This window comes from Mauremys mutica, chromosome 14, assembly GCF_020497125.1.
Source record: "Mauremys mutica isolate MM-2020 ecotype Southern chromosome 14, ASM2049712v1, whole genome shotgun sequence".
Lineage (NCBI taxonomy): Eukaryota > Metazoa > Chordata > Testudines > Geoemydidae > Mauremys > Mauremys mutica.
The window spans coordinates 37,251,699-37,277,217 of record NC_059085.1 but is presented as its reverse complement, the minus strand read 5'-3'; the positions used below and the strand labels follow the sequence as shown (position 1 = coordinate 37,277,217).

The following is a 25,519-nucleotide window of genomic DNA, read 5'->3' as shown; positions in this document are numbered from 1 at the left end:
GCCTCTCTCACAGATGCTATTTTCACTAACTGTGGCTTTGCTGCAAAGGCTTGCTGCTTCAAATTGTCCTCGCTAAAAATGACCAGTCTAAAACATAGGGGGGGAACTTTTCTCACCACTATAAACAGTTTGTCCTTGATTTTTAACCCTGGGATGGTTTATGCATGCTAATTTTTTATTGAAACGCATATGTAAAAGTGCTAAATGAAGAGATGTTTCTTCAAATAGGCTTGTCTTTTAAAGTGTTTATTCCTTTACAAGACTTAATATAACTTTCACCTCTATTTGTTACAAAGTGGGGGAAGAAGCAATCTTCTTATCTCTGATCCACTGGCTTACAGACACGGTTTTTGCTGCAGCTTTAAAGTGTCCTCACCAAAACCATAGGGAAAAACTTTTTAAAACTGTTACTAAGGGCTTATAGCTTTAACCTTCATTAAAGCACCTATGTAAAAGTGCTACCTGATGGGAAAGATGATTGGGATCTGTTTTTTTAAAGATAAGGATAAGGCAGTTAAAGAGGAGGGAGGTGTAACGAGGGGAGGGAAGATGGCTCTTGTTTAAAAATCTTGGGACTATAGGATTGGTTCAGGAAAATGTATTCTATGACACAGCTGTAGAACAGCATCTGATTGGTCCAGTCCAAAGGTGGCGATAACTAGCCTGAGTGATTGTGAGCCTTCAGAGATCCCTCTTTCCCCAGGAACAGGCACATGGGTAAGATCTCTCTCTCTCTCACACATGTGCTGCCTATCTTTGCCCTTTACAAAGGGCTTTCTTTTCCCTTTTTCTGCCATGTTCTCTCTTTTAACCTCTCTCTTATTTAACTCATTTTAAATGCTCTTTTCTTAACTTACCCTTATATTTAATATTTAAAATGCTTTTTCTATTAATCTACCTTTATATACGTTTTACTATGTGCTTACTAAACAGTCTTCACTTTATAAAATTCCCTTTTTTCTGTCATGTGTTTTTAACCTAACTTTATATTTAATAAACCTTTTACGTTTAAAAAAGTTAAAGAATAACATTCAAAACTAGTCCTTTAAAATGATTTCTCCTTACTAAACATAACCAAACATTCTTTCCTTTTTTCCCCTCTAAACCTAACAAAAGCTTTTTTATTTAAATCTTTAAGCTCTCACACTCTATTCTTTCAATCTTTCTTGAAACAATCAACCAAATATATCAAAGCACAAGCACAGAACATTCCCCCTATTCAAACATAAAAAATAATTTAAAAAAATTCAAAATGGTCAACAGCGCCAAACCTTAACACCAACGGAAATGGGAACTGAGGGCAGGATATAAGACCTAAATGGGATGTGGAAACCTGTCAAAAAATACATGGAGATGAATGCTATCGAGCCATATACTACTTTTATCAGAAACCATGGATTGAATGAGCCAATGTGGTCTTTTTTAAACAATGACATTCCTTGCTATATTATGGGTTTTTTTGTCTATTTGTTTCTGTTTTTAAATTATACAGGGTAGTGCATCGCTTTCTACAGTGTTTCCAGCTATACTCCTGCAATGTTGAGTTTAGAAGCAATGTATTTATTCCCAACTACTATTTAGTTATCACTAATACTCAGGACCAGACTGATCCACAATACCACTTGCCTGTAAAACTCATGAGCTCTATATGGTCCAGAAAGCCCTTTGAATGTCCTTGTTCTTAATAATTTTGGAGTACCACAACTTCCCTGGGTTCCCATTCCTTGTGCTGCCTTACAGAGTTTATGCATAATGATCAACAAGGGGTCCCATTTTCCTCCACTTCTCCTTGACTGATCGATTTTGAAAAGCATGCAGACTTTGCATAATGCCCATTGTGCAATGGAGATTTCATAAAGAACCGAGGAGTCTTTTCATTGACTTAAGTGGGCTTTTGATCTTCTAGGTCAAAGATCACATCTACGACTATGTCCAACAATACAGCTGAATTTTGTAAATACCAGTAAGTCTTTGTTTTTTGCTTTCAAAAGAAATTCTAGGGAACCCTGGGGTAATCACAAAAATACTTTCCCTCCTCAAAGTTACATGGGAAGGTGAATACAAAGCATATAATGGATCTGCATTGCTCCACAGTCAGGGTAATTGTTAATACCAGTTACCCAAAAATATCCTTGACCAATGTTTTTCATAGTTTACAGGTGGGGCAAAAAACAGCCAGGTGTCCATTGGGTAATGAGACCAATGCTACACACAAACGTAATTGCAAGATAAACCACACAAACCTGCAGAGCAGAGACTAGAACCCTAATCCTTTAGTTACAAACCACAGATTTCCACCTTTTGAGATAAGAGAAAACCTTAATTTCTTTTTTAAATGTACATCCCATGGAAAGTTTTGCATATCCAACTTTTCATTCTGCTTTATTGTGAAACATTTTCAGGAGAGGTGCAATTTTCAATAGGACAGAAATTCTGGTTCCTGCACAGCCATAATGTAGACTGCCCCATAAATGCATATCACAAGAAAAGCCCCCTTTACCAGGAAAAAGCAGAAGATTCCATGAAGTCCACTGGGCCCCCAGCCATTCAAACTTAGTGTACCTGGAAAATGCTTAGATACCACAGCAATGGATGCTATAGAACAGTGGTGGCGCACTCCGGGGAGGAGGCAGAGAAGAGGCAGGGCAGGGGCAGGGACTTGGGGGAAGAGGGTGGAATAGGGTGGGGAAAGGCAAGGAGTTTGGGGAAGGAGTGGAATGGGGATGGGGTAAGGATGGTGCAGCGGCGGGACGAGGTGGTGCAGGGGTGAGGCCAGAGGTGGGGGGAGGAGGGGTCAAGCACCCATCGGGCAGAGGGGAAGTCGGTACCTTTGTGCGCTATGACATTTTTGTATTTCTAGGACTGATTTTCTAAGCAAGTAGTTTTTTAAGTGAGATGAAACTTAGGGGTATGCAAGACAAATCAGACTCCTGAAAGGGGTACAGTAGTCTGGAAAGGTTGAGAGCCACTGCTGTAGAACACCTTAAAACAGACAGAAACCAATGTTACTAGTCATAATTATGGGGAAGGTGCTAACAACTGGACTTAGAATGGAATCGGGTTACCACCTTAAACAATGAAGGGACTCCTGTCCCTCCATTAAATACAAATATATGTTTGTATTACACAGACAGACACAATCTCTGAAGAAAGTTTCAGAGGAAACTTGGTCTGAAAAATCAAAATATAATTTTTGCTTCTTCCACCTCTACTAGTCAATAAAAAAGTCTAATCAGCATCTAATTGGCAATCTTCTTGATTATGCTGGAGGCAGAGTAGCATCCATCTTGCTAATATGAATCTGTTGCCTCTGGAGAGCTAAAAAGAGTAAAAATGTTTTCTGATAGAAAAATAAGCAGATATGTCTCAAAGACACAACAAGCGGAACCGCTAAGAAAGAAGGCATTATCTTTATAATCACTGGTGATGTTTTAGCTATGAATTGAACCACTTAATTAAATCACTCATTAATTGAATCACTTAGGACCTGATCCATCTCCCACTGAAGACAGTTGGAGTCTTTCCACAGGCTTCAATGGGAATTAGATCACTAGAATCCAAAAACTTTTATGTACTCTCCAAAGTCGTCCTCTAAATCTTTCCAGTAGTCATCTCAGCTCTGACTAGGAGCAATCACCCTTTCTAAGGTTTATAGTTTACTTAGGCTCTCTTCAGGCTCACAGCTAAGGTTACCCAGACTGCCAGTCACTGTATCAGTCGATTGTTGTCAGTCTTTTCTAAACATGTTGAGATTCTGTAATTAGAACCATTAACCATGAGATTTCACAGATGTAGGTTACAAGCTTTCAAAAGAGAAACTGCAGTAACAGGCAGTGGGGAAATATTTAATAACTACTTATCCTTTAATTAAACAAGGTACGGAACTCTAAGTACTGCATGCTAAGCACTGCTCTAGCATATGCTTATCATAACCCTACAGAATTGTACTAAAATGCGAAGATTCCAATCTGAGCTATTCTTAGCCAAGATTCATCTCACACACAGATGGAGCAGTTTTGCCATTTCCATGCTGACACACGGAGATTGTAGCATGAAGGATTAAGTTCAAATTTATCATAAAATCACTTCAGATAGGACAATGTAATATTCAAATTCTACTTGAGTTTGACACACAGAAAGACAAAACAGACTGTGTTGGACTTAAAATAGGCAAACAATAACAGAACTATTTGCTTAAACAAAATAGAACCTTCCTTAGAAAGTCTTAGATTAAGCCATCAGCTCTGGGACTGACTCTCTGACATAATTGGGGAATGCTCAATAAACACAAGATGGAGGGCTGGAAAGAGTCTCTCCACTGTCAAATCCAGATATTGCTCTACACCAGGATAGTTTCCCAAGACAAGGTTAAGCAGCCACAAATTGACAATGCCCTTACTACATGTGGGGGTTATCATTTTGAATGGGAACCCTGGTCATAGCCCTTTCTGCCAGTCATGTCCCCTATACCAGCAGCTATAAAAAGGCTGATGGCTGCAGGTGTAGGAGACACTACAGGTAGCTCTAAAACCTGTGGGGATCCAGCCAACAGGGGAGATCAGCCAACAGTTGGATCTGCCAGATTTAGGTTGGTTTTCTTCCACTGGAGCAGCGAAAAGTGGCCAGAGCAGAGCCCAGGATCAGGTCCAGAGTTCAGATCAAACTTTATTTATGAATAGAGTGAAGTTGATGGCTTTTAAACCTGTGATGAGCATTAATCAGTACACTTGGGAGTCTTTGAAGAAGAGAGGCTCACCACCAGAATAGCAGTTGAGGACCAAGGTGCATTGATAGATCTAGTTAAGTGCAGGGCAAAAACACGCACACAGATACCGCATGCCAGCGGTCTCTTCTCTGAGAAGAAAAACAATCTCCAGTTTCCTCACAAAAAATAGTGGTTCAGATCCTGAGGTCATACCTTTCACAGGAAAACTGCTATTGAAAACAATGGAAGGGCTGCCTCATTCAGGAAGACTGAATAAAAATTGAGTAAGAACTTCAGGATGTAATTCATAAAGAATAAGAGACTTTCACACAGGGACTGGGCCCTGAAGATTGGCTTCAGATCTGTCAGCAGCATTCAAGGCTGTTTGGATCTGGGCCCATCCTTCATCTCACAATGAGAGCTGACTGAAAGGCACAATAGCATTTCACGGCAAACTTCCAGGTTTCGACATTTGTTTTTTGTTCCACACTGGAACAAAATGTTTTGAACGTTTTCACAAAAAATGGAAGAGTGAGTGTGTGTTATAGTCTGTTCTGCGACGCTGGAGATTCAGATTCAAGACCCTGCTTCAGACCAGAGAGTTTTCCTCCCACCTCACACTGAATCAGGCAGAACAAGAACTTAACTAGCCAGCTAAAGAGTGTGAGAGAGTCACTCTTGCTCTTGAGGTAACTTAGGGTATGTCTACACAGCAACAGACACTCATATCAGTGAGTCTTAGAGCCCGGGTCTACAGATTCATGCTGCGAGGCTCATGCGACAGCACTAAAAATAGCTATGTGAATGTTTGGGCTTGGGCCAGAGCTCAGGCTCTGAAGCCTGAGCCCAAATGTGTACACAGCTATTTTAAGCATTGTAGCGCAAGCCTGAGTCTGTAGACCTGGGCTGCGAGACTCATTGCCACAGGTTTCTGCTTGCCATGTAGACGTATCCTTAGTTGAAACGGAAAAGGCTTTGACAAAATTTAATTTAATTGAAAACGTTCCAACCACCTCTACTCATGCTATTATAACTTTCTGATGCTGTTTGTTTTCCCCAGCAATCTATATTCACATTCAATACAGCTTAAAATGCAAACCAAAACCTTTCCCTTGGCCATTGACTTTTAAAAGTTTGTTCAGCCATTTAGCCCTACATCTAACCCATTTTTTTTAAAGGAAGATTTAAGTTAAACCACTATAGCTATTGCTGGAAATATAATGAAAGTGCTCCCAGCCAAAAGCCTAAATACTGAAATAAGACATTGGATCAGTCACTCTTTATAACCCTCCTTATTATGGCTTCTTTGAGTTCCTTTAAATTATAGGTCTGTAAAGGTACCAGGCTTAATTATCTTGTAAGTCACTGTCATGCCTGCCTACTTGCTGAATGCCATGGCACCGAAATGAAGGCTACATCAGTTTTTCTTTTGTTATTTTGTTGTGTATGAAGTAAACATTTCAATCAATTCCCCCGCCCTCTACCCCATCATTTTAGGAATACATTGAAATAGTATGTGAAAGAGGAAGGACACACTATTCCATGGATAAAGTGGAACAAAAATCATTGGCATGTAAAGGAGACACTGCAAAATGTGGTGCAATAATTGGTATAGGCATTGATGTACACTAGGACATAGGAGACCCATATTAAAAATTAAAGAGCCATAGGCTGAAATTCATTCCCGGGTCACTCTTAGATTTCTAATGAAGGTTAAGGATTTGTAGGACCTAAATTAAATCTTTACAGTAAGTCTTCTCAGACTCTCAGTAAGGGCCATACTGTGGTAGTCTAGTCCCATTGGTTTGCACTAGTAAGGTTATTATGGTTCGGCCTCTTATGAGCTACCCTCAACAAAGCTGATCTGTGTCCTTGCAGAAGGACTGTTTTGTTTGAATGGTTCTTTTGTTAATATCTGGCCTTCATTGGCATTATCAGTTCTCTGTTGATGCTAGGAAATATGCAGTGACTCAGTATCATACAACATCCCTGATTTCAAGAGTTCTGAATATTAAAATACTTGGATTACGAGTCAATTACCGGCTATTAGCCAGGGTGGTCAGGCATGTAACACCGTGTTCTGAGTGTCCCTAGTCTCTGCTTTCCAGAGGCTGGAAGTGACGAACAGGGAATGGATCACTCAATGATTGTCTGTTCTGTTCATTCCCTCTGAAGCACCTGGCATTGACCACTGTCAGAAGACAGGATCCTGGGCTAGATGGACCACTGGTCTGGCCCAGTATGGCTGTTCTTATGTCTGATGACATCTCTCTTTTAAGGAGGTAATGCTGTCTAGTGTTTAAGATGTTAGTTACATTGAAATAACAACCCTCTGACATTCTCTTGTGAACTTTGGTCTTTTATTACCTTTAAAGAGCCATGATGGTCTTTCCCTCCGACAATTAGAACTTCTGCCATATCTTCAGCCTGAGCAGACCGGGCATGGATGAACAAAGCTCTGCCAGCTTCAGTTATATTTTTCAGTGCAACTAAAGATCCATTGGGTTCCACCTTAAAGTCTGGGTTAGAAACTTCAAAGTTCAACTTGTCATTCCCCTTGCAGTCATCAAACACCACTGGGAAAGAACAAACAACAAGAGTGTAAGTATTGGTCTACACACACAAGCTTCAAACATTTATACATGATTTGCTTCTCCACAGATATCACATACAACTGGTTCCAAACTATGGAGCACATTTTCAAAGTGGTCTCCAATCAAGCTCTCTGTTTGCCTGACTTCGTGGACAAGCTTGTGCATGTGCAGTTTTGGAGGGATGCAAGATTTTGACCAGGCAAATTGGGTAGCTAAGACATGAATTAATAATTTCGTTCTTGGACATTGTGATCACTCAAATCAAGATCACACGAACAGCAAATACATACCTAATTGCATATATTAGGTAGTATCTACAGAGTACTTATCATGGACTTGTTCATGTTACTGGACCTCTAGAGTCTTTAAGGCTAACAAAACAGGTAAAGGTAACCAGTATGTTGCCTTCATGACTGGAATTGGTTGTTTTAAAAATATCCTGCATCATATTCTATTGTAAAAATGTTATGATAGAAAAGTGTAGCAGAAAGAATACTATAGTTTATAGCACTATCAAGACATCTGGCTAAATGTATGAATTCCACATTAAACCTATCCCTTATTGTTTAAAGTTGTAAATAGAAGATTGACAAATCAATGGAAGTTGGCTGTCTATGGGAAGGGAACACCTACCTGCTCTTTATGTTTTTTAAAAACTTCCCCATAATTGTAACAGTGTGACATGTAATTCAAAAGGCTGTAATTGTGAGTAGTATGGATTTTTTGTTTGCAGAATGGTTTATCTTATTTATTGATTTGAGCGCCTTTTATAAAGGGCTGATGATCTATGATGGTGACTATTTTAGCTTATATAGAATTATAAGTGAGTAAGGTAGTTATATATATTAGCCACCATTTAAAACACAGCTATCACCCAAATACAGGATCCCAGTTACCACTGTGTGGGCGTTGTATTTAACGGCAACCATCAATGGAGCAATATAGTTCTTTGTGTTTGTCAGACTTCCACCATTAATAAAACTATGGGGCAGATGCTCACCCTAGTGAAAATTACAATAGCGCCATTAATCCTCAGCCCTAGTATAAATTGTCATAGACCCACTGAGAGCACACCAGCTGGGGATAGGCCCCTAAATATCCATAGATAGAAACTGTTTATGCTATCAAGAAACTGTTTTAAGCCTTGTGAGAGTTGACAGTGTTGCTCAGATATACATGTTCTGCATACTTGCTATTGCGCTGCATCTTTAGTACTTTATTTGTAATATACTATCATCTTTACTAACAATTCTTTACAACACAATTGTTCTTTAAAGGAGATCTCTCTCAAAAAACATACAAAAAGGAAACAAGAGATTGATGGTGATTAAGAAAGATACTGTGATGAATTACATTAATTTCAAGTGAACAACCAGCAAGCTACCGCAAGTTGATAAGTTATGGGGTGATACAAGTATCTATCCCCATTTCTTTTATCTTTCTTATTTCACAATACAGTGAAAATGTATGCTAGATTTTGAGTGTGACATTTGGTAAATGATGAGTAACTCGAGTTAATTCAGATCACATACCCATTCTACATGCACTGGACTTTTTCTTGAGCTGTGTTAGTCTCCTTAACTATTATAGATTTATATTATAGACAGTTTTGCCCCTAAAGACCTTGGAGATTTAGCAAGTGCTCCTAGCTTTTAAATACTGTGAATACCATTGCCTGCAGTAATTACACACTTCATTAAAATGGAATCTCAGTTACATCATGTCAGCTTTAGACCTCATAATAAACCATGTGATTAAGAAGTCTTCACCACAAACTTGTAGTTGCGCCATAAATCTTTTAGGTTTCTCCATGTGAGAAAGATGGATTACGTGTGTTTGGTGTGTTGGTTTTTTTTAAAAGGAGATCCATCCTAGACTCCCAGACTGCTTATTAAGCTGCTGGTATAGTGAACTTCTTTTAAGTTCATGGTGGGCTGCTTGCTGTTTTGAACTTGTTTTCCCTTCTGTAGTGGATCTTTAAAAATTGTGCTTTATGGATACAGACAAGCACCCAGAAATTATAGACCAAAGGCATTAGACTTATTAAAAATAAAGCAGCTTCAAAATGGTTAATTGGTTAAATCCACTGTTGGGATTATTTTGTTAGGTTCAGTTGTTGTTTCTATAGTCAAGAAATTCCTAGATTCTATCACAACCTGACCAATGCTGGAACCAAAGCTATGGTCTCAGATACAGAATAACCTTGTACTGTACCATGGCTGGACACACACTACAGAGACCATCGCATAACAGACCTGCAGGTAAATTTCCCATACGACCTCACTCCACCAACACTAGTGGATTCAGCATATTCACAGCACTGCAGTTCTTGGATCTGGGCTGGCAGGGGACTGTAGACCTAGTCAAATTTCCTCCTGGAATTCCACTGCATTTGAACCCCACCACCAGAAAATTGCAGAGATGGGATATCTGTGACCCTTTGCTGATTCTTCAGTTTGAGTGAAGCTTGCTACCATGTGATGCATTGTTGAGTATGGCCTAAAATGCACACTAAGAGGCTGATTTTCAGAGGCAATGATACCCACAACTCCAACTGATGTCAATGGGAGTCAATGATGTCAAAAGGAATCACAGCTTGGAATGGGGACAATACCAGCCCCCACCCTCTCAGCCAGCACTGTAGGGCTGGCAGATGGTCAGAATCAAATCTAAAATGGCTAACAGGGAAGAACTGGTAGCAAATCTGTAGGTAGAAGGAAATTTGGGTGAAAGTGATCATGAAAAAGGAAGTAGTGAGAGCAGCGGAATAAGGATAATGGACTTCAAAATAGCAGACAAACTCAGAACTTGTATGTAAGGTTCCACGGGAAGAAAAACTAAGGGCAATAGGAGTTCAGGAGAACTAGCAGTTTCTCAAGGAGACAATATTAAAAGGCACAACTACAAACTATCCTGATGCAAAAGATCAGAAGACTAGAAAGAAGCCAACATGGTTCCACCAGGAGATCTTTTATGACCTAAAAATCAAAAGAATCCCACAAAAAGTGGAAACAGACTAATTGGTAAGGAGTACAAATAGCACAGGTATATTGGAACAAAATCAGCACTTGCTAAGGTACAAAATGAGTTACACCTAGCAAAGGACATAAAAGGCAATAAGAAGAGGCTCCAGAAATACATTAGGAGCAAGAGAAAGATGAAGGAAAGCATAAGTCCTTTACTTAGCAGTGAAGAACTAATGAATGCTCAGATAGTTAATGCCTATTTTTCTCCAGCCTTTGCTATAAAGGTTAATGGTGACCAGATACTCAACACAATTAATGTTACCAACAAGAGGGATGGAACAGAAAGCAAAAAAGAGGAAAAAAAACAGATTAAAGAACATTTAGACAAGTTAGATGTATTCAAGTCGGTAGGTCCGGATGAATTTAATCCCATATTGTACTTAAGGAACTGGTTGAAGCAATCTTGGAACGTAAGTAATTATCTTTGAGAACTCCTGGAGTATGGGTGAGGTCCCATAAGACTGGAAGAGAGCAAACATAGTGACTATCTTTAAAAAGGGGAGGAAAACCAGGTAATTATAGACCAGTCAGCCTAACTTTGACACCTAGAAAGATACTGGAACAAACTTAATAATCAATTTGTAAGCACTTAGAGGATGGTCGGTTATAAGGAATAGTAAGCACGGATTTGCCAGGAACAAATCATACTAAACCAGTCTAATTTCCTTCTTTGACAGGGATGCTTACCTAGTGGATGGGGGAAGCAGTAGACAGGATATATCTTGATTTTAGAAGGCTTTTGATACAGGGACATTTGGTCTAGATGAATTTACTATAAAAGTTGGTGCATAACTGTTTGAAAGACCATACTCAGAGTAGTTATTAATGGTTTGCTGTCAAACTGGGAGGACATATATAGTAGAGTTCCACAGGGAGCAGGCCTGGATCTAGTACTATTCAATATTTTCATTAATGACTTGGATAATGGAGTGGAGAGTATGCTTATAAATTTTATGGATGACACCAATATGGGAGGGATTGCAAGCAATTTGGAGGACAAGATTAGAATTCAAAAACAACTTTGACAACTCAGAAGATTAGCCTGAACTCAACAAAGATGAGTGCAAAGTACTACACTTAGGAAGTAAAGTCAAATGCACAACTAGAAAATGGGGAATAAATGATTAGGTGGAATTACTGCTGAAAAGAATCTGGATGTTATACTGGACCACAATTTGAATAGGAGTCAACAAAGTGATGGAGTTGTCAAAAAGGATATAATCATTCTGGGGTGTATTAACAGGAAGTAAGACCCAGGAGTTAATTGTCCCACTCTATTCAGCACTGCTGAGGCCTCTGCTGGATGTGTGTCCAATTCTGGGACCCACACTATAGGAAAGATGGGAACAAATTGGAGAGAGTGCAGAGGAGAGCAACAACGATAAAAGGTTTAGAAACCTGACTTGTAAGGAAAGGTTAAAAAAACTGGGCATGTTCAGTATTGTGAAAAGACAACTGATGGGGGACCGGTTAACAGCCTTCAGATATGTTAAGGGCTGTAATAAAGACGACTATCATCAATTGTTTTCCATGTCCACTGAAGGAAGAATAAGTAGTAATGGTCTTAATCTGAAGGAAGGGAGATTTTAGGTTCGATATTAGGAAAATCTTTCTAACTATATGGGTTGTTAAATGCTGGAATAGTCTTCCAAGGGAGAATGTGGAATACCCTTCATGGAGGTTTTTAAAACAGGTTGGACAAACACCTGTCAGGGATGGTCTAGGTTTACAGGCCAGCCTTAGCACAAGAGGCTGGATTTGATGACTCTGAGGTCCCTTCCAGCCTTAGTTTTCTCAGATGCAGCACCATGAGGGAGTGAGTAAAAAGTGTCCATGTGCATAAGTAAATGGAGGAATCAGGGTTGAATAGATGGGGGAAATGGAAAGTGGAGCCTCAAAATGGGGAAAAACTGCACAAGTGAGCACAGGTGCTAGAATTAGTGGCGCTGCAGCACATCCTGGCTTGAAGTGGTTTCCATCATATACAGGGTTTACAGTTTGGTTCAATGGCTCTCAGCCTCCCTTCCCCTCCCCCCACTATAAAAACTGTTCCAGCACCACTGCAAGTGAGAGGGGAGAAAGAGGGGGAGAGTGATGGGGTAGGGAAGAAAGGAAGGAGTGAGAGACTACATTTTGGGAAGAGATACATTAAGGGGGAAGATAGAAATGAAAATATGAGGGAAGGAGAGAAAAAACACCACTGGGAAAGGAAGGCACACTTATTGGTGAAGAATGGAAGGAAAAGAAAAGAGACAGAATCAAAAAGAAATCAGACATACTGGCCCAAATCCTGCTCCCATTTACTCCAAATTAGCATCACTATCCTCAGTGTAACCTTGGACTGATAGTTGGATAACAGAGCAGAATCGGGTCCAGCAGGTTCATTTCATTGAATAAAAGGTTAAACCAAAACGGTACCATAAATAAGACAAAAGGCCCCTGTTGCCCTTGGGCATCCCACTCCCTCCAGATGAATTCTTCAGCCTCCCCCTACTCCTCTTTTCCCTCATCCTGCAGGCCCCTGCCAACCAAGTCTTACACTGCAGCAGAGAACGAACACACTGAACATGGGATGTGCTGCTCCAAATGACCTGACAATAATAAGGCCGTATGACGCATCAGAGCCAATGCTCTCAGAGCACTCTGGATGTTAATTGAGACCATGGAGCACTGGTGGTAAGATTCATGTAATCGCAGTTAGATCCTGATGTAAGGCTCTGTATTAGCAGCCTGCCCTAGTACCAAAAGCACCATCTGAATGCAGGTCCTGTCGATGATATATGACAGGCATTTAAACAGCCACACAAATCTCATAGCACTGTCACAGCTTGCAAAAAGGCAGCTCCCCACATACACAAAGTGTGGGGATTAAAAGCTGAAATTCTTCATTCAGGTGCATGATGTAGATTCCATCCTGATGGAGAGATTATAAGTGGATCCTTTTGCATAAAAGCAGCCCTCCAATAAAAAAAGCTTCAGGCAATTTACTAGTGCATTAATAGTTCACAGCTGGTAAAGTTTGGCAGCTGCCACTTTGGCAAGTTAAGTGTGTCAGAAGAGAGGAGTCTCCTAGTAACAGTTTAAAAAAAAAAGCCAAACAAATAAGTAAAGCTTTCACTTGAAACAGAGAGCACAGTTCAGACCTCTAATGTCACCAAGCACAGCACTGTTGGCTGCATTAAAAAATGAAGTTACACTTTCCAGGGGTTCAAAAAAAAAAAAAAAGGTTTTATACTTTCTAGTAGGGCATTTCTCCAGCAGCGCTATTCAACATTCACCAATCTCTAGATTTCTGCATAGCCAACATCTGTAAGCATTGCAAAGAGACCCAAGAGCGCATGCTGGTTGGACACTGCAATCAGAAGAGATATTTGGGTGTATATTTTATATTCAGTTGGAGTGTGAACCTGTCATTTTAATCCACTTCATAGTCTGCTCCTTCATTTCTCTGGATTTTATGAAACTGGCACTTTTTCCAACTGGTGGAAAAAACAGGGCTGTGTGAAAAGTGGAATGCTACTTCCTTGCCACGTTTCACCCAAAACACCCATCCCCTGAATTCCCAGTTCCACCACAGAATTTGGCTCTCCGACTTCAGGAACAAGAGGATGTGAAGATGACAGTGGCAAAGAAAGAGAGCAGGAAATCAAATGTTTTGGGAAGGGATATGAAAGAGATGAGAGGAGCAATGAGAGTCTGATTGTGTTTAGGAGTGAAACCAAGAGTGAATGGGAGGAAACAAGAGGAGCCATGTGAACATAATATGAAGGAATATAAAGGCCCAGCAGTGATAGAGAAGTAGGTTGAGCAAAACTGTAAAGAGAGTTGAAGACAAGTATGGTAAATCTGAATTTCGGGGGCAAATCCTGAATCATTGTGATTTCTCTATACAAAGGAAGGGTGGGAATTTGGTTTTGGGTCTTGCAAAAAAAAAAAAAAAAAAAAAGAGTTCTGCGCCACCAGTTCTGCGCTCATATCATAGGGGACCCAGGACAGAGGGTATTCTATTGTGCAGGCATGAAGGGTAGGCAGGAAATCGGGGGATACTGGGTTACAGCAAGCTACGTCAGCTAGTGCACTCTCCATGGAAGAGTCCTTCAGCTGCTCCACAGCTTTATGGTAAGGATTCCTTTCCCTGGCCCAGGCTGCATATTCGGTCCATGAATTTGGGCCTTAGTTAAGAAAGAGAAAGAGAAATGGCACACAATTACTGCTGAGTCATACTCAAAGGCTGATTCAGCTAGATCCAGATAGGATATTAAAGGGTCTACAGTCTCTGTCTCTCAAGAACAAAGCAAACTTGTGTATGAGACAGAGCCTTAGGAACAACCATACCTGGGTGGAAAACTCAGGCTGAGGTTTCTGTTTGGTCGTTATCTGCATTACAAGTACCATCAAACTGCAAGGAATAAGGTTGGATTTTCCTAGAAATGGGACATTCCTCATGCTTGCAACAGATTACTGTCAATGTGCAATTAGAAGAATCTACTCTTCTCAATTTTTTCTTCTAATTTGGCCCTAAAAAAAGTCCAAGTGAAAAAGATGCCTATGAATAACCTAAAATCAAAGTATGTCTGCAGGATAGTGCACGTTTTAGTCAAAGAAGGTTGTTGGAGGGGTTGGGTTGGCATGGGAGGAATGATTTAGTCATTGGACCAAATCTCTAATAGTCCATTTACAGCCGAAGAGAATTTGGCCCTTATCTGAAATTTAGGTGTTCAGATGATATGATGAAATGGGTGATAAAAACAGACAGATGAGACACATGGTGAATGTTACAAGAAATAAGAACAAAAGACGCAGTGCAACTGCTCTCACATAACAGACATGCATACTATATAGCAGGGATTTAACAGATCAAATAAATAGTAACCTGCTTAAAAGGGAACTCTCACACTTGAACTTTTATTTTAAAGTTCACAGGAGTAACTTTCAGTTAGTGCTTAAGACGTTTAATCAAATTAAATTTTAAAATGCCTTAGAGCAAAGACCATCTTTTTTTGTTCTCTTTGTATACCACCTTGCACAGCGGTCCATGACTCAGGATCAGAGGCGCTATTGCAATACAAATAATAGTCAATCATCATCATTCAACTACCCTACAATCTACACTGCTGGAAATCACATACCAGTCATTATTATAAATGGCTGTGTCCAGATAAGAAGTTATCAGGGAATTAAAATATAACGACCTAACTTTTATTTACATGAAGGTAAAGTTATTCATTTATTGATGCCTACATAAGGCTTCTGATGTTCCTTGTCATGCCCCCACTGCCAAGTGAACATGTTTATTGTGTTTAATATGCCATATGGTATGAAATAGTCTCCAAAAATCTGGGAGAGCTGAGTGGAAGCACTGCCAACCATCTCCCAATGAAAAACAACATGTATGTCACTTCTCTCTCTCAGTTCATTTCTCAGCATTAGGCTCTCCAGCATTTATTTTTAAGAAATCTTTTCACCATATGTATTTGGTATAATATATATGCCCACTAACTAACTAAATTGATCAGAGAGTGAGAGCGTGTATGTGTGTGGTTTTAATCATAGCCTTCCATCATCAGAGGCAACTTTGGCAAATGGAGGTATCTTGCGTGGGATCCCAAGCCCATTACTGTAATGATAGGGAACTGAAGATGTGACTGGCAATGTTACTTTTTATAGATCAGAACAAGAAATCTCAGGTTTGTGGGACTCTTTTCCAAGCTCCTTTCTTCCTATCCACCCACCCCACAATTATGATGGGTAACATATGTGAGGCTTTCACACAAGTGTGATATTGATAATGAACCACAGATGTTTTAATGAATCCAGTATTAAAACAGGAAATGTTTAACTCCTGGATCCTTCCTGTAAGTGGTACACTGAGAAAACACAAACTGCAGCACAGTTCTTACATCCTGAAGTTCGTTATGCTGAGACATTTCTATTTCAAAGCCCCATTTTCAAGGTTTTAACACTCAAATGCTTCAATTTGCTTTGAGCTGAAGTATGGGACCCACTGTTCTGAGCCTGCCTGTTTATCATTTGTCTAAAATTGCTTGAGAACTATTTTAGACCTTTAAAAGAAAGAAATGAAAGTACAACATATATGTGCATATTCTGCAACTGCATGCATACATATAATTATGATAAGTAGCCATTTAAACAGACATACTTAATATGGGTAAGAACTTATATTTAGAAAAAGATCCTTGTAAACAATTTATGAAGGCATCACTTCACACAATCACTGGAGAGGGTCTGCCTCTTTGGTGGAACATAACAGCTGGTTCAGGGTACCCAGCAACAGTTTATGATAGAGATTGAAGGATACTATATCTGATTGAAACTACAGGGGAAAATTTAGGCAGGCAGAAAGTAATTATCAACTGGAATATGGCCAGCAGACCAGAAGCTCACATGCTTTCTCATGTAAATAATCGCCATCTTTAATATCCAAACGTTTTGGAATCCCAGTTTTGCATCTCCTCTGAAAGACAAGCACCTCCAACACCATGCTAGGGGACTGACTCATTAATGGCAAGATCACTGCCTGTAGTGGTATAGCTGAAGGCTAAATAAATAAAATTAAGCCTGAAAAGCAGCTACAACCCATCTGTACTTTCTGTTTAAGAGAACTTTTTTTAATCAGAACCCAGGGATAGTTCTTTTTATACAGAAATAGTGTATTTCTGTCCATCGGTGCAAGAGTGAAATATTCACACCTGCAATGCATAACATACCCAGTTTCTTAAGATTTATTTTCACAAAAGTCACTTCAATTCACATTGTATTGCGCTCCTGAGTCCAAGTCAGCCGAACAATTTCATACTTTGAAGGGAAAGGCTATGGGTCAATGTACTAGTCAACTAAAAAAATCTGAAGTATTTAAGTGTGGGTGTTATCAGCATTGGGTTCTATAGCATTCTTCCAACTTTAACAGCCCTGGAAGAGTTAAGTCTCATTCTGTGGATGCAATCTTAGCCCATTGAAGTCAATGGGAGTTTTGCCTCTGACTTCAGAGAGACCAGGATTTTAGCCTTTTGGTTTATTCATTCAGTCCAACAGTTAATTTTAGCTCACGTTTTAATCATAACAGGGCTCGATCTCTCTTTCAGAGTTCAGTTGGATCGGGGTGGGGGGGAGGTGGTGGTGGAGGGAGTCTGATGATGAGAGATGGGGAAGCAGCAGCTACACACAGAAAGCGACTGCTAATAAACTCCCAGCTGGCACGGAACCCGTTGCTGTGAAAAGAATCCAGCCCTGCTCAAAGAATTCAGCAATACAGGCAGGGTGGGTAACCTGAGCCCTGTTAGCTAAGCAGAGAAAAGGGAACAGCAGCAAATGCTATTGAGAGCTCTTATTTTAGTTTGTAATGATTCATAGAACACCACAACCCACCAAGTCTAGTAAGCACTAAAGAATGGAGCTGGGCGAGGACACGGGACAAACAACTGGGAAGATGGCAACAGGCCAGATGGTACATTCTGGAGCCAGGGCCTGGGTGTGGGAGGCAGCTGCTATTGCAGCTCAGGGCAAGAGCAGCAAAGCAACAAAGATGACTCAGTTTAGATCTCTGCTCTTTCCTCGGACAAGCAACAGGAATCCTCTCCCTTCCCCTGAGCCTTCCCCCAATAGCAGCTCCGGGGCATTAGTTTGGTGGGGAGTCCAAGCCCAGGCCTGAAGTTCAAACAAGGCCTTCTCTCTAGCAATAGACAGCTGTTACCCATCTTTTGACTGACTCCCTGGGGAGCTGACCAACCAGCTTGTCTCTCTCAGACATGTAGAATTCAGTGATCATACTGTGCTTATGGTGCCTGCAAGAGCTCTGCTTTACGTGGTCTCTGATTCCAGCCCTCAATACCACAAGTCACAGACACACAGACTTGCTGAAGCGCTAGGAGAGATCTTGACCCTAACTGTCTCTTAGCATAACAGCTGCGTTTCTACTTCCTAACCACTTCTGACTGAAGAGATAATGGCTCAGCCCTTTCCTACCTAATAGCTGCTAAGACTCCGGAGTCCCCGCCTCCAAGCCCCTGCCATGGGTTTCTGTTCTCTAGAGCAGGCTCCCCGCATAGCAACAGAAACTTGCCTCTGTTTATTTGCTCCTTGTGTCCTGCCCCTTTTATCATTAGCAAACTTCTAGAAATAAGGCAAGATCCCTTAACACCCGATATCAACACTAAAAATTAACTGATGATAGGAGGTGGCATTGTAACTCCTGGACATCAGATACAATTCCAACGAAAATGTGATGTCAGTAGAAGTATGTTAGGAACTTTCAATGACATTTTGTCATGGCCATTGATCTTTTGTATACAACATACAGTACAATTTAAAAAGAATGGTTATGTGACTGGAAATGTAGAAGACACCTGCATTGATATTATGTTGAATTACATTGGAACCCTCATGTCAGTGGAAGAGCAAGAGATTTCCCCATTAATGTGGATTACAACCTGAATTATTCAAGTGACCCAAGAACCTAAAGCAGTGTCAAGGAAAGGATTTTTTTTTTATATATATATATTTTTAAACTCTTGTTTCCAGTGGAAGTATATGCCGTTGAAATGCAAATGGTCAATATTTTTTCCTTATGGGTTTATGTGACCCTCATAGAACATACCATAAAAATATATTTTTAAATGTTAATATGCTAAATCTAAGCCACAAACTGACTGAATCAAGGGAATTTAAAATGTATTTATCATGTGGTATTGTTGCAAATAACTCCAAAAAACTTCAGAACAGTGATTTTATACACACACACACACAAGCTGCAATACCTATGTAAGACAGGCCAACACCTTTAGTCGTGAAACAATTCCTATTTGAATGCATTGGGTGGAGGGATAGTTTCAGAGACAAGTAGAATAGGGGCTGAATAATGAATCTGCGCTGCATTGAAAACAGTTTTAAATTTGTGATCTAACTTCAAATTTTCAGAATAGAAGGCTTGGTAGGGAATTGAAGCATCAGAGTCAGTCAGCAGCCAGCCAGCCTAGGGTAAGATGGGGTGAGTTGAGCCTCTCTGTTTTAGAGCAGCTTGCTTTGTCTGTTTTTTGGTTTGGGTATGTTACTCTGAATTTTAAGAAATCCAAGTAGTGTTATGTTGCAACCTTCCAGCAAGTGTATTTCATATTTTTTTAATCTTACTTCTCCGTATGCCATGAAATAGAACAGAATAAAAGATTTGGAGTAGGATTCTTGGTGCTGAATTTCTCTCTCAGTGTGGATGTCAACCTAAAAATTATTCAAGACTACTCTTTATATCTGTGATTTATTAGAAACTAATCTGTTCAGTTACATTTGACAGAAGAAACCAGTGTCTCAAGGGGCTTAACTATGTAAATAAGTTGTCTGTAGTTATCAAAAAATAAAGACAAGCAATCACTCAAGAAATGGCTAGAGCCCAAAAACACAAAAAAAAAATGGTTCACGCCTGTATTTTATTTTAAGTGTCTTCAAGTAACAAATTAATTTAGGAAGGGTTTTCATTTAACCAGGCAATTAGTTGCAGGTCATAGGGGTTTTTTTTCCCCCTCCCTCAAGTTCACAATTAAAACGGTTTGTCTTCAAGGTCTGTTTGTTATAATTACAGTGATCTGTCATTTCTTAATGTGCTCTGTCATAAGGTTGTTGCTTTTTCTTTTTTAAATGGCAGACATTTCCGTTAGTCCTCTTTTTAAAAAAAAAAAAACGGACTTGACTTAAAGTCTAATTTCAAACAAACCTTAAATGAAATGATGTGAGAGCCCAGTTTACAGATAAGCAAGTGAGGAGTTTGCTAACCAAAAGTTGAGCACATTTCTGCTTGGCTGGACCCTGCGTCACTAGAAAGGAGATCAAGACTATTGTCCATAGAAGCTGCCTATATGATAGAGATGAAACACTTGATCTCTAAGGCAGTGGACTATGGATCTGCTCTTACAGCACTCCTGTCTTGTACATGGACCATCCTGGGAGTTGTGTTTGACTTCCACCTGAGAGAGAGTAAACGTTACAGTGATGGGAGGCCGGGAAAGAGAGAGAGAGAGAGAGAGAGAGAGAGAGAGATTTTCCCATTACATGAAACTATCCACCTAGAACTTTCATCTCATACCACTGTCAGTACAGTCATTCCCTACCCCCAACACCTTCAGACATCGAACTTTTTCAAAAAGAGAAGGGAAAATTGGATGCCATATTCTCTCTCACCACAAGAAAACATTAAGACAAGAAGCCAAAGCCAGAGACTTAGTTATTTATGTGTCTGATAATACAACAGAGGAATGCATATGCCTGGCTCCAACCTTGCCACCTCAACAAGAAGCAAAATTATTAGCTGGTATATGCCAGGAAATGCAAAAAAATAAAATAAGATAATGGAAAACTCTTTGCTTGAAGTGCAGTAAATTTACCTTAAAAGGCATCACCAGAAATAAATCTTTTGTCTCTTCCCACCTTCAGTGTAAGTGATACCAGCACATATTTCCAACGTGCTGTTGAGTGGTATGAGCTTGTTTTGGAGACAGAGAATGATGCATTGGCTATACACATTAGAGGAAATTAAAGTGAGTAATAAGTCCACTATGTAATATTTTCCTTAGAATATAAATGCCCTTGCATCTTTAAAAATACAATTACAATTAAAAGACATTCTTTATATCAGAGACAATCTAAGGGCTCCAAAATACGTTTAGCAAACAACTTTTAATTTCAACACTGCGCAGTTTGTCGCTAATTCTATGTTTTGCTTCATTTGAGGATCCCATCAATTTTATGTCACAGACATACAAATCACTCCCTAAACTGGGGAAAAGCAACCACTTAATTACAGTCTACCAAAGGGCAAAACATTTTGGAGATCGCAAGTAATGCCTCCTCTCCAAGCCTCTTAAAACTGTTGGATTTTAAACCTGTTTAACTGTTATCTTGTTTAGACAATATCAGAGCCTGACTAATGGTTACAAAACTGAATAACCTTCATTTGAATATTGACTCTCATACTAAGATCAGACAAGTGGCACTGCTGAGAACAATATAATTAAAGCCACATCATGTAATCTTTCAGTACACAACCATTCCCAAAGCAGTTACTGTTCACATCAAGCATAGCCCTTAATACTTCACATAAAGACAAGCTTTGGCATCTTCCACTAAACAACTGCCTTGGGGGCAAGTAAGTTGTTTCAATCAAGACCATTTAGAAAAAGCCTGAAATATTTCTTTGTACATGTAACATACAGAAAGACTGTCAGACCAATAAAGTCCCCCACCCCTCATTTATGAATGAGAAAGTAATGTGTCTAAGTAGACACGGTAGCACAGAAGTCACAGTCAAGGTTCAGATTAAATAACCTTTGTAATTTTTACTGTTAAACAGCTGGATTTGCTATGACTGAGGCTTCCAGTTAAACAAGCAACATTAAAATAAAACCTTAAATTAATTACTTGACACACACAACCTATCCAAGCTTTTAGCAAGTTGTGATCATTAGCAGTGTCATTCAGATATCTACTTGTCTCTGAAAGCAGAATGGGATTGCATGCAATTTCATTTAACACAAAGCATGCAATGACAACTCCCATCGCTGAAACCAAAGCCAGCTGAAGTTGATGGGAGTCTTTCATTCCAAGTCTTTCCATTGATTTCAGTAGGCTTTAATCAGGCACATCATGACCAGGACCTGCAGTCTCTTTCAACTAGCTGTGGTCCTATTGGCCAGAAGTAAGCACTTGTGGTATTAAATACAAGGCCCTATATGAAGATATTATAAAGATTGGCCTGAGCCAAAACCCCAGATCTGAATACCCACAAACATTTTTTGGAAAGTTTGGCTCGAGTTCCAAATTGTGCATCTTGGAATCAATTCTTGTATAAAATGAATGCTTTTAAAATGAAAAAGCAGTCTCTGTATTGTGGACCATCTAAGGGCTCCAGAATTTCTTTTGCAAGCAACTTTTTATTTAAAAGCTTTTCACAGTTTGCCTCTGGCTTTTTTCCCCCTTTCTTCTCGTTTGAGGGTCACATTGGATACAGGATACACAAGATCCTGGCGCATTGGGCAATAATTACCATTCAGTGACATGGCAGTCAAGATGTAAGTACAATGTTATTGCACAGCTAAATACTCTTTGAAGGATAAATAAATTCTACAGTAATCCACACTCATGTGTAACTCCCATGTAGTGCTTTAGCTGCTACACTTGAAATTATTATCAACCCCAAAATTATCCTCAGTGGTCCAATGGTAAAGCTATTTCCACTGAGACTTCATTTAACTTATTTATTTTAGCATAACATCTGCTATCCTTCCTGCATTCCAAGTCATACAGATGTAAAATTGGGACTTCTCACTAACCCTTAGATTCATTATAGACACCATTAGCTATAAATATTGTAATCATGCTGTTCTGGGGATTATCAATATAGATTTGAGCTACTACCTGACCTTAGTTAGGGCATTAGACTATAGAACCCTAATCAGAGTAACCGTCTGAATAATATTCTCTTTTTTCCCCATCTTAGAACAATCATCATGATTATCGTGCTTAAGAAGTTTAACGAGAAGATAATCAGACTTTACTTTTCTCAATTATAAACCTATTATAAAGTCTAAATCACAAAATCTGTACATTTTCCCAGCTCATGTCCCTTTCCAAAGCAGCAGTCTCTTATGGCACCATAAATTGACAGGCCACTGTATATTTGTAGATCTCATGTGTGTTGCACTTTGCTACTGGCTAAAAAGGATAAACAGATTTACCATGTGACTGTTTTCAAATGACACGGTATAATATATTTATATACATGGCCTCTTAGCAACTTTGTAGTCCCTTCTTGGGATCAGTCTGAGCCATAAATAAATAATTACATCATTCTCACTTTTTTTTTTGGAGGGGTGCGTGGAAAAGAGTAAAACAGCATGCATGTTAGATGACTAGAGGTTTGAAAATAGAAAGGTGATCAAAGATGTCCTGCCTGGCTCTGTGCAAGAAATTGTAAACTCTCTTACTCTTGCTGATTGGCAAGTTAAAGTTGCAATGATGCCTACAGATAATTAAAACGTTGTTGAGTGCTTTGGTAGGCTATAATTTCCCAGTTTATCCTAAAGCATAGAACTGGAGTTCACCCATCAACAGATGAGTCAAGCTCAAAAGCTGACAGCAGTCCTAAGGAGATGACAATACAGAAATGCTCTGCACTTTCTTATGCCTGCCAAGGAAAACTGAATCATTATACAATGCATATAAAAGCAAGGTATAGAAGATGGGACTGAATACATGACAACAGCCACATAGACCTGGAAACCAATGTGGTTTTCACACTACAACTTCAGTGCTGGTTCCAATCAAACAAGTCTGACTCTCAGTATACTGTCTTACACATCACAACGAGATCTAATTATTCACTGAAAGTGTTTAACGGCAGACTAGAACTCATATCGACTAGTAGAAACTAAACATAAAATTAGTTTTCAAATGGCACAGCATCCATCCAAAAAGATTGCCAGATAATTCTCCTTAAAAAAAAAACCATTTTGCATAAGTACCTCATGGACAATTCCTATTTTTGTCTAAAATTAATGCAACATGGCAGCACGCTGGCCAGTGCTCATTACTCCATTGCCGGTTAGATAGATGAGAAGAGAGAAGATAGATGATAGATAGATCTCTCTCTATATATAAGCATAAGCAGCATAGACCTTTTAGACTAGAATGTCTCATTATTTTAAAAGAGACAAAATATTACTCATCAGTGCTAAGACATCTGCTCCTTGAACCTCATTATTAAGAATATTCCATACATATCTGGAGACTAAACAAAAAAGGACTGCAATGCATCCCTGTTGTAGGCCCATTAATTTAATTGGAGTTTCCCTGGAGATGAATCTGGTCCAGATCGTTCACCTTAAGGAGGAGAGTGGAGGGAGGGGAAAAATAATCACACAAAGGGAAAAATATATTTATAGGGCCAAATCCTCAGCTGGCGTAAATCACTGTAGCTCCACTGAAGGCCTACTAGGTTCTGTGGGGTTCTCTAGCTGTATTCCAGCCCCATCAGCTCCTTAAGTAAGATGGGAATGGTGGTCTTACAGAAATGGCAGTGGTGGGCCTGCTAATTCCAGTTTAAGCTAGAGATCTGTAGGAAAATCTGGCCCATATCTTGCAAATATACAGCCAGACACTAGGAATCCAATTTCCTCTGTTCTTCAAGACCTCATTCCTCTATTAGGTTTGCCAGTTTATGTTATGTTCCATGCTACCACTGACTCCTCCATTATCCTTGTTCACTTCTACCCCATCCATGGATGTTACATAGGGGGAAAATTACTGTTGCTCTAATCACCAGGACACTGTTCCATTAGTCTTTAGTGGCCTTTTCCAGGGCTCCTTCCCACTCCTCTCAATAAGGCCAGCATAACAGAAGAGAGAATAATAACTAGAATTCCATTTTACTTTCACACTTGCTCTTCCAGGGGGAGATTCCCTATCTTTCTTCATTATTTCTTTTTTTAAGCAATTCTTCGATATTACATTAAATTAAATCAACTTGATAGTGGGTTTTAGGTACTGGTGTGTGTTACTGCATTAAGTTTCCACTTCAAGATATCTTGGTTCCAATAAAGACAATGGATTATTGTTATTATTAAAAGCTTATGTGGCATTTTTCCATCCATAGATCAAAACACTTACAAAGAAGGGTGAATATTGTTATCCTGACTTGACGTACTGGGAGTTTCAATGGTTTACTCAAGATCACATAACAAGTCAGTGGTAGAGAGCCAGGAACAGAACCCAGGCATCCTGCCTCCAGTCTAATGTCCTGTCCTGATCATGACCATTGGGCTTGGCTGCCTTACATCACAAGTAACATGAGTGTCATGCAGGGGCGGCTCTATAAATTACGGCGCCCCAAGCAGGGCGGCACGGTGAGCCGCCCTTCCCCTGTCCCGCAGCCGGGGCAGAAGTGTCTGCGGCGGGTGCGCTGGTTCGCAGCTCCGGTGGAGCATCCGCAGCCATGCCTGCGGGAGCTCCGTCCGAGCCGCGCGACCAGCACGCCCGCCGCAGTCATGCCTGCGGGAGCTCAAGTGGAGCCGCGGGAAGAGGGGACCCTCCGCAGTCATGCCTACGGCAGGTCCGCTCGTCCCAGGCTCCGGTGGACCTCCCGCAGGCATGACTGCGGAAGGTCCGCCGGAGCCAAATGCCGCCCTGCCCGGACA

The 25,519-nt window shown here is 39.9% G+C and overlaps 1 protein-coding gene across 4 annotated transcripts in view; it reads right to left on the bottom strand.

Moving 5' to 3' along the window:
• Nucleotides 1-25,519, bottom strand: part of CDH13 (cadherin 13) — a 745,597-nt gene that overhangs the window by 510,076 nt on the left and 210,002 nt on the right. For all 4 annotated transcript variants that reach the window (XM_044987232.1, XM_044987229.1, XM_044987231.1 and 1 more), the window contains one exon: nt 7,073-7,281. In XM_044987232.1, the coding sequence (XP_044843167.1) occupies nt 7,073-7,281 (209 nt within the window). The remainder of the gene's footprint in view (nt 1-7,072; nt 7,282-25,519) is intronic.